This window comes from Oryctolagus cuniculus, chromosome 4 (genome assembly GCF_964237555.1).
Source record: "Oryctolagus cuniculus chromosome 4, mOryCun1.1, whole genome shotgun sequence".
NCBI classification, from domain to species: Eukaryota; Metazoa; Chordata; class Mammalia; order Lagomorpha; family Leporidae; genus Oryctolagus; species Oryctolagus cuniculus.
In genome coordinates this window covers 143,617,577-143,626,702 of record NC_091435.1, presented here as the reverse complement: position 1 = coordinate 143,626,702, position 9,126 = coordinate 143,617,577, and the positions used below count along the sequence as shown (strand labels likewise).

The following is a 9,126-nucleotide window of genomic DNA, read 5'->3' as shown; positions in this document are numbered from 1 at the left end:
GGGGCTTTTCCTGTTCCTTTCGGCTTCCTGCCCCTCTTCCCTTCACAGTGGTCACTTCTGCATTGCACCTTGAAGTCTCCCCTCTCTGACCCCACTTCTGCCACCTTCACCCATTCCCAGCTGTGGCTCCTCTAGAAACTGCTGGCCCTTGCGACTCCAGCTGGATGACTCAACCCAAAGGACCTAAATTGACACAACTGAGGTGCAGGTCGCTTCTCTCCCCACACCCTGCCAATCCCTCCTGCAAATCTCGGAAAATAACCAACACCAGAGAGTTACAAACACCGTGGTATATTTTAAATACACACAATAAATTAACATTTTTCACACCAAAAAAATATAATGATCATGGATGAGGGCATTTCAAAAACTCTGCAGAAAGTAAGTAATTAGACGACAGCGTAATGGCAGGCAAATTTAGCCTGCTGGTTAAGACACCGTTGTCCCACACCAGAGGGCCTGAGTTAAATTCCTGGCTCCAGCTTCCCACCAATGTAGAGCTTTGGAGACAGCAGTGAGGACTCAAGTAATTGGGTTCCTGCCACCCACTGGGAGGCCTGGATTGAGTTTCCAGAGCCTGGCTTTAGCCCAAGCCAATCCCAGCCATTGTAGGCATTTGGGGAATGAACCAATAAATGGGAGTTCTCTGTCTCTCTCTCTCTCTCCCCACTCCCACCCCCACCCCGATTTCTTTCAATTAGATAAATGATTTTCAATCAACCTTTCAAATCCTCCTAGTGCACAACCTGATTTTAGAGATAATATCAAAACTTCAGTTGGTGGTCCTGTGGGCACACGAGGTTCCAGCCCACTGGCCCCCTTTTCCTCCCACTCATGAACAGGCCCTGTCAGGGTCACAAACATTCCAAGGTTGCCCCCACACTGGGGTTGGCAGCCTCTCAAGCTCTCCCAGAGCACCCTAACTCCATCACCAGGTCACTGCCCTGTGCTGGCACTGCCTCGTGGGTGTCCTTCCACCCACCTCCGCTTGTACCCCAGCTCAGGACTGAGAGAGCTGGAGAACTCACACCTAGTAGACACCCAGTAACTGAAATCGGATCGACCCTTGCATGATTAAGGCTTACGTGCCCCTCCCCCCCAAAAAAACCCTATAGGGTTCATCTCTACAGTGTTCCTTACAAAAGTTTCAAGAAAAAAGACCAAGTGACTACTTCCATTGGAGCGCACATGGAGACGGAGAAAAGAAACCACGCGGAGGTCCTGTTCTAACCGTTTCTCAAGCTCTGGGGCCTGGGGACCGAGCCAGCAGCCCTGGCTCTTGGGTTCAGGACCTCCGACAGGCAGGGAGGGGAGAGATCACACACATCCCCTGCGCTGCTTCTTTCCAGAGCCAACACCTCCTGCTCGCTGGTACAGACAAGAGGCTCAGAAGCCTGTTCTGCTGGTATGGGACCCAAGAGGGCCCCAGCCAGGTGACAAGGCTGGCTCGCGAGACACCAGACAAGGGGAGAGATCACCAGCCAGCGACCCTGGATTGGCCAGAGCTCCAAGGACTGTTGCCAAACGTCTCTGGGAGCTTCGAGCGAGATAAGGGCTTCGGTTTCTCTCTCTGGTCCAAGTCCTGGGAAATATCTTCCAAGGACGAGATCTCCAGGTCACTCTCATCTTCAGAAAACTGCACAGGGGAAGGGGGAGAAGAAAATACATTTTGCTAAGGGAGGCCAGTGCTGTGGCACAGCGGGTTAAAGCCCGGGTCTGCAGTGCCAGCATCCCATATGGGCACCGGTTCTAGTCCCGGCTGCTCCACTTCCAATCCAGCTCTCTGCTGTGGCCTGGGAAAGCAGTGGGAGACCTAGAAGACCCGCATGGGAGACCTGGAAGAAGCTCCAGCCATTGCAGCCATCTAGGGAGTGAACCAGCGGATGGAAGACCTTTCTCTCTCTCTCTCTCTCTCTCTCCCTCTCTCTCTCTTTTTCTCTCTCTGCCTTTCTGTAATTGTGGCTTTCAAATAAATAAATAAATCTTAAAAAAAGAAAAATAAATAAATAAGACCACAATGGGGCAGCCCCCTTAGCTTGGCCTCTGATGAGGGCAGCAGTGGAGCCTGGGGCACAGGGGGAGCCAGGAGATAGACAGCGCTGGGCCCAACCCAGGCTTTGATCCAAACTTTCCACCGGAACTGCCTCTGAGGGCGCTCCCGCAACAGCCTAAGGCCCTCCCCCAAGGCCCATCTTCCAAACACCATCGTTAGGCTATCTCTGCCCTCTGAATAGCAGTACCTGATAAACTGGGAGTTCAGAGTGCCCCCTGAGCGCAGGAGCCGAAGCACGCTCAGGCCACGGCACCTCCCTCGGGGGAGTCTGCCCTACACCCAGCCTAGTGCTGGGCTCCCAGGCAGAGCGAGGACTGGGGAGTAGGCAGAGTGGGAGGAGGGCAGCCACTGCCGGAAGCCAGCCGGGCAATTTCCAGGCTCTCCCAGAGGCAGAGATACGAGTACCAAACCTACCAAGCAGTTTCCATGATGAACCAGAAGGCTCTGACGTCAACACGCACACAACAAGCATTCCCAAGTGGCCGTCTCTGTCTGTGCGCATGCAGGGGGGGGGGAGGAGACGGGGGCACCTGCAGGTGTCGGCCCCTCCCCAGCCCCCGCCCCATGCCGCCCAGGACTCTGTGGGGAATGACAGGGAACCCCGAGTGTCCTGCAGCCTACCTGGGCCTTCCTTCCTGCCGGGGCCGCTCCCCGTGGGCCAGTGCTCGGCCTTGAGAACAGACTAACCCCTCCTGAGGGCTTCTTCACGGGCGTCTCCAGCTGCTTCTCGAGATTCCGGACCATGGACTGCACGAGGGTTTCTGGAAGGCGGACAAGCGGCCCTGTCAGGGGGAAAGCCCAGAAAAGGAACGGTCCTGGGGGCGGGGGGGGCATGTCCAGGTTCCAGGTGCACAGAGGACGTGTGCAGAGGACAGGAGGGAGAAGGCAGGGCAACCACAGAGAAGAGGAGTAAGAGACAGAGAAGTTCCGGGCCAGCGTGCGCCCTGAGTGAGCAGAGGCCTGGAATAAGCTGCATGTTCTTTAGTTCAGTCTTAGCCAGAAAATGCAGCTGAGACGGCGGTGAGCCATTCTGTAAGAAAACCTTGAAAGAGTGGGAGTAGGCATGGTCATTTTGGGAAGAAAAATGCTCAGTGAGCCACTGTGGGCTGTTAGGAAATGTCACGTTTCAGGAATATTTGCATCCCAAGTCCCATCATGCTTGGCATAAGTCTCCACGATGCCCTTTCCACGCACAAGGTGAATTTCGAAGTCTACTTGCTGAACAGGTCAAAGAGCTTTCCTGTAAGACTAATAGGATCCCCTGGGGTCCACGGGTCGCTGGCAGGGACTGGAGGCTGCCCACCGCAACCGAGTGTGGCTGCCCGGGCCATCACAAGATTCGCTAGGAAAGCACATTTCTTACTACTCTTTCGATACAAAAACACATACTTGTTAGACTACTCGTGTTTGTTAAAAGGCTCACTGTTGGCACCCCGTCTGCCCTTAGATCTTTCTCCCTGGGTTTGCCTGGAGGCTGCTTTCACTCTTCTGACCTCCCACACCCACGCTGCTGCGCAAGAACCCAGGCAGCATAAGAGACTGGAGCTGGTTTCACGATGAGCACAGCCAGCCCAAAGCAGTCGTCCCCGAAAAAAACCCTTTTACTTTTTCAAGTAAATAAATAGTGACTCCACCCCGCTTACTTCAGGGACATAAAAGAGAACCTCGGTTGGCTGCGACACCAGCTCTGTGATTGGGAACTAGCCACCACGCCTCAGAGGCATGGACCCCACATATCCCTCCACTTACACCAGGTTACACCTGGCACAGCCACCGCAAGCTGCAAATACTGCTGTTGAAAGATCATGTCACACGGCTCACTTCGCCAACGCCACTGTAACTTAGCCTGGTCCACCGTGAGTGCACCCAGAGCACGGGGCCGGGGGTGGGGTCAGGGGGTGGGAGGTTAGCCATAGCGGCACCAAAATCCCTAGGCAAAGCCCACCTCCCATCGAAACGGCTGACTGCCCTGTAAAATGCAGCACTGACAGTGAAGTCACAGTGCTCGGGTGGACACACTCTCACACCCCAGGGAGCACAGGAGTCCCAAGTCCAACCATGGCAAGGCAGGGACTGTGTATAACACAGCCTTCTTAGGAGCGAGGAGGGGCTCAGGGCAAAACGGCCACACAGAGCAGAGCCCGTGGTGAGCACCCACACAGAGAACACTCCACCTAGGGCGCATCCAAGAGGGAACTCTGCTCCACCACCGGCAGGAGCAAGACCAGGAGGGACACCCCCGTCTCCTCCCCACAGAAGTGGCCCAGCACAGGGCTAGGAGGGCAGCAGCCCTGGTCTCACCTGGAGGCAGCCTCTCTCTCTGACTTCTCCCTAGGACTGTGTTAGCAAGGCGCTGGAACATTCCCACTGCTGCTACTTTAAGATCCCCCCACTCTCAGGGTCTGCTTTGCTGACCCGACCCCATGCACAAGTACAGGGTCTGATCTGGGGAGGCTGCAGGGGCCGGCGCTTTGGCCTCCAGTGCTGGTCTTGTCTCCAAGGGAGGCTGCACTGGCAGCAATCCTGGGCCCCACGGCCTCTGAACAGAACGAGGCTGCTCTCTGCCCATTCCCCTACCCCCACCCTACTCTGGCCACAGTCAGTGCTCTCTGCGCTGTGGAAGGGCGGCCCGGCTGGAGGAGGAGCCCCCAGTGGTCCCAGGCCACTCACCGGAGGAAGCCAGCCCCGCTGAGCCCTGTCCAGGGGGCTGGGCGTGCTCCTCGGAGGTCTCGGTGTCAGACCAGTCCCAGCCATCCCCTGCCCGGGCCGCCATCCGGGGGGCAGCTTGTGGGGGCTGAAGAGACAGAGGCTTCACAGCGTCTCCTTCCGAGTCCTCCTCAGAGCTGAATGGGGACGTGGTGCTGCAGGGCCGAGGAGAAGGAATGAGAGAACGAGTGAGTGGGCATCCCCACGTGTGAGCCCTGTGCCCTCCCTCTGGCCCCGGGGACAGCCACTGGGACTGGGGGAGACACGGGGAGGAGGAGGGTAGGTTTGTCCTGGCTGGGAGCAGAGGTTCTGCAGTTCCTTACAGGAGCCCAGGCTGGACCCCTCTGGAAGCACCTCTCTGCCCCGCACCTGTGTCCAGGAGCTGTCCAGCGCCCAGGAGCCACCACCACAGCTCACCTCAGCCCAGGCCCTGGGGAAGCAGTGCTGGGAGGTCCATTGGCTCTGGGATGGGGAACAGGGGTGGACACCTGAGTGGGGCCAGGGCCACGGCTGTTGTGGGTCTGAGGAGCCGGCGTGGGCGGCTGTGCTGGCTTGGAGGGCAAGGCCACATTCAGGGTCCTGGGCTTTGGCTGGGCCTCTCTGGTGACCAGCGTGCTCCGCCGGCTTTGGACTGAAAATACAGAAAGGAATGACTTGTGGAACAAAAGGACAAGTCACTCTGCTGCCGTGTGTGTGTGTGTGTGTGTGTGTGTGCAGGCGCACAACAATAACTACAGCCGCTGGCCAGACTCTCGCTGGGACCTCGGGTGCAGTTTCATCAGACAGCAGGAAAGCAGCCAGGTGTTCCAGGGCCATTTGGGCCTTGCCAGAGACGAGCAGGAGGTCACGGGGCTGGAGAGGGGCCCACATGTCTGCAGCACCAGACGGGGACCTCAAGGAAGACAAGAAGCCGCTGCTGTGCAGGCAGCCTTGTAGGAAGGCCCCGCTGCCAGCAGGGGTCGCCACAGGACTACATGGACCATGAGAGCCACCGCAACCTCCTCCCACAGGCGACCTGGGGGCAAGGTGGTGCCCAAGGCAGGCAATGAGATGCAGCCTCTTTTCCAAAATGCATCAAGACCTTGTTGGGGGAAGAGGGACCTGGGAGCAGCTATTTTTTCTTTTTATAGAAAGAGGAAAGAAAAGTGTTTCACAGGACTCTAAGTACTGGCCCATGGATGGAGTGACAGTGTGAAATGCATTGCTTCCTTATAGTTCAAGGTCAGAAACGGTCACAGTTCGCTTCTCTCGGAGGATGCACTTACACAGAGCAGCTTGACGGGAAGGCAGAGGCAAAGACAAACTTGCTGAGGGCAAGCAGCCCAGCTTGTGATCCGTGCACCAGACGTGGAGCGAAGCATGTCCCCCGCCCCATCCAGGGGCCCAGAGCACCTGCAGTTGGCATGATCCTCCCCACCTCACAAGGGCTTTGACACCATAGGGGACTTGTGATTCCACGGAAGCAAGCAGGGCTGAAGCCAGGGCTCTCGGCCAGCGCCTTCCCTACATACCGCAGCCTCGCTCCAGGGTGAGAGAAGAGGCATGGACTGAGCAGAGACAGGCCGGTAGCATAGCACTCATGGGGCCTGGGAAGGGGCGTGGCCACGCAGCTGCAAGCAGAGGTTTACCAAGTGCCCTGGGCCCCAATGCTCGTCTCACGCCTCAGTGCGTGCCCATGCCAAGGCCAGGGGCAGCAGAGGAGGCGAGCCCGGGGGATTGGGGGGATCTCTCCCTCCTGGCTTTCTGACTAGAGGATGGGGCAGGGGCGTGGGGGAGAGCACCCAGATGGAGCAAGGTTCCTTTGCTTTCTCTTGGAAGCCGGCACTCCCAGGTGTTTCAGTTCATCCTCCAGGGCCCCACCCCCTCCTCTGGGTCCCACCTGCCCCGTGTGCGGCTCTATCGCATCGGCAGCCCTGAAGGTTGCCCAGGCGGAGGGGCAGGCCCTGGCACAAGGTCAACCTCAGCAAACACTGTGCTGCACGGACGCACGGATGCAGTCACAAACGAACGCCTCAGTGAGTCAGCAGAGGACACAAGGTTAAACAGAAGGGCGACGAGCAGATGAGCAAGCCCGGGTTCCGTCAGCTGTGGGCGTGGAGTGATGCCGCTGAGGGAGCAGGGCCCAGGCTCCAGCCCTGGCGCTCCTCCAACGAGTGCCCCCGCCCCGCCCCGGACTCCGCCTCCCCACACAGAACTTTCAGCCCCCCCCCCCCCCGCGGGAGGGTCCTCCCTCCCAAGCTTTAGCCAGAACACCCCACTCCCCAGCGAGCCCTCCCCCTCCCCGTGTACCTGGCTGGGACCCTGCGGCCCCCTTCTGCCTCTCCTCCACTCTGCTGCTGGCTTCCTCCACAAGTTTTTCCCTCAGCCTCAGAAATTCCGCAAACTTCCTGGCCTTCTGCCCCCGCTGGGCTCGCAGCAGCGACTCCAGGCGTCCGAGGGTCTGAAGCGAGATCCCCTTTGCATCCTGCGGGGACAGAGCGCACCTCTGCAGACCGCCGCTCCCCTTCCCCTCCCGCTCAGCCTCTTCCCTGTGCTGCTGCTGACCTGGGAGTCCGGGGAGGAGTGGGGGTGGGGGGCATGAGATGGGGATCAGATGGGGGGGTGAGCTGCTGAAAGGGCAGCGGTGCAGGGTCTGGGAACCCCCCCCCCAAATCTGCACAGCAGGATCAAGCAAGGGTCACAGCACAGCTTTCCTGCCACCTGGCTGAATCCTTAGTGAGCATGGCTAACAGTGTCTGAACACCAAAGTGCAGAAAACAAAAGCGCACCTTGGCCACACCTACTGGGAGCTGCCAGTGCTACTGATGCCCACCCAGAGCCCGCGGGAGGGTCCCAGGACGCCCCTGCATACAAGAGAAGGATTCACTCGAGGTTAGAAACACATTAGTCAAATCTGAACATGGGGCGGCAGTTAGAGTGAGCAGCGGCAGAAATCAAAGTTCAGTGAGCCCCATCCTGAATTACACCCAGATGTCTTGTTTCCCGTGCTTCCTCTCCACAGGGAGCAAGTTCAGTGATGTGATGTTTGGCTACTGGAACAAAGTGTATTTTTCCTGAATAGATTTCATGATGCCTTCAACGACCACGTGCACGCTCTGGTCAAATCCAAGCATAAAGGAACAACGCAGTCCAATCCTAACCGGAACCGGACTCGGCTTCCAGTTCCTGCCCACCCACAGGCACCTGCAGAGCAGGCACGGTCATCCATGCCTCAGGTGACCGACAGGAAGATGACACTTCTCACAAAGGGGCTCTGTCCATCAGCCAGACCGAGCCAATTAAAGCCCCTCTGCCAGGACCCAGAGGGAGAGGGTGTGCGGGGTTCCTTCCAGGACACCGAGCATCTGCAGTGGAACCAATGAGGTGGACGGGTTTACAAGGCAAAGAGGAGTCCATCGCTTCTAAGTTTGACAACACCTTGGGTCTAAACTACAGGGGTCGGCCCTTCAAACAGAGGCCCCTGAACCTACCCTCTTGATCCCCATGCTTTCCAGTTTCTCTTCCAGGGTGTCCTCCAGGATTGGCCTGAACTGCTTCAGCAAGGTGGGGTTCCGCCTCAGAGCCGCCAGCACCTTCCGCTGCTCCTCCCGGGGGTCCTCCGGTTCTGCAGCATGAGATCCCACTGCAGTGAGCTCGGGCACAGGAGCCCCATGCCCAGAGCCCCGTGCCCACCTGTGCTGTGCACCTGCGGGCCTCACTCACACCGCCCGTGGTCCCGCTCTCAGGCCTGTGAGCCCAGCACCCCTCCCGAGGGTGCTGCCCTGGATCAGAAGCTGGGGTGTCTCAGCTCCTGGACACCAGGAACTCAGAAGCCCCATGCCCCCTCTGCGTCCTCAGGCCCTGCCAGTGTGGACGCCTGAGATGGGAGTCAGCCCGGCCACAGCTTAACGTGGGGCTTTGGGGCTGGCACCTGAGCCCCAGCAGCTCTGTTCCCACAGCTCTGTTCCCCTTTATTCCAAGGCCCACTGCTGCCAGCTCCAGCCTCTGCCTAAGGCACCCAATGCCCTCACCCCACTGCCAAGCTGGGGGCTTAGAAGATAAATTAGCAGGCAAGACAGACAGATCTCTGCTGCCCCAAGCTTACCACCCGCACCAAGGGTTCTCCCTCCAAAAGTAGCAGACTCCAGAGTCCCCTGGGCATGCATTTTAAATGTGCGTGCTCTGGCCACCCTCCCCAGTGATGCCACAGACCTGGGGAAGAGCACTAAAACCCGCATCTGAACACACCCAGGAGATTCGGAGCGAGATGAGCCACAGACCACGCTTCGAGAAATACAGATCCGGCCGGCACCGCGGCTCAACAGGCTAATCCTCCGCCTTGTGGCGCCGGCACACCGGGTTCTAGTCCTGGTCGGGGAGCTGGATTC

General features: G+C 58.4%; 1 protein-coding gene across 6 annotated transcripts in view; it reads right to left on the bottom strand.

Moving 5' to 3' along the window:
* Window positions 1-275: 275 nt before the first annotated feature.
* Window positions 276-9,126, bottom strand: part of DZIP1L (DAZ interacting zinc finger protein 1 like) — a 41,815-nt gene continuing 32,964 nt past the window's right edge. For all 6 annotated transcript variants that reach the window (XM_070073214.1, XM_070073213.1, XM_070073211.1 and 3 more), the window contains 6 exons: window positions 8,230-8,363; window positions 7,049-7,223; window positions 5,177-5,390; window positions 4,724-4,914; window positions 2,675-2,814; window positions 276-1,636 (listed from right to left, as the gene is read on the bottom strand). In XM_070073214.1, coding sequence (XP_069929315.1) covers window positions 1,475-1,636; window positions 2,675-2,814; window positions 4,724-4,914; window positions 5,177-5,390; window positions 7,049-7,223; window positions 8,230-8,363 — 1,016 coding nt within the window. In that variant the 3' untranslated portion in view covers window positions 276-1,474. The remainder of the gene's footprint in view (window positions 1,637-2,674; window positions 2,815-4,723; window positions 4,915-5,176; window positions 5,391-7,048; window positions 7,224-8,229; window positions 8,364-9,126) is intronic.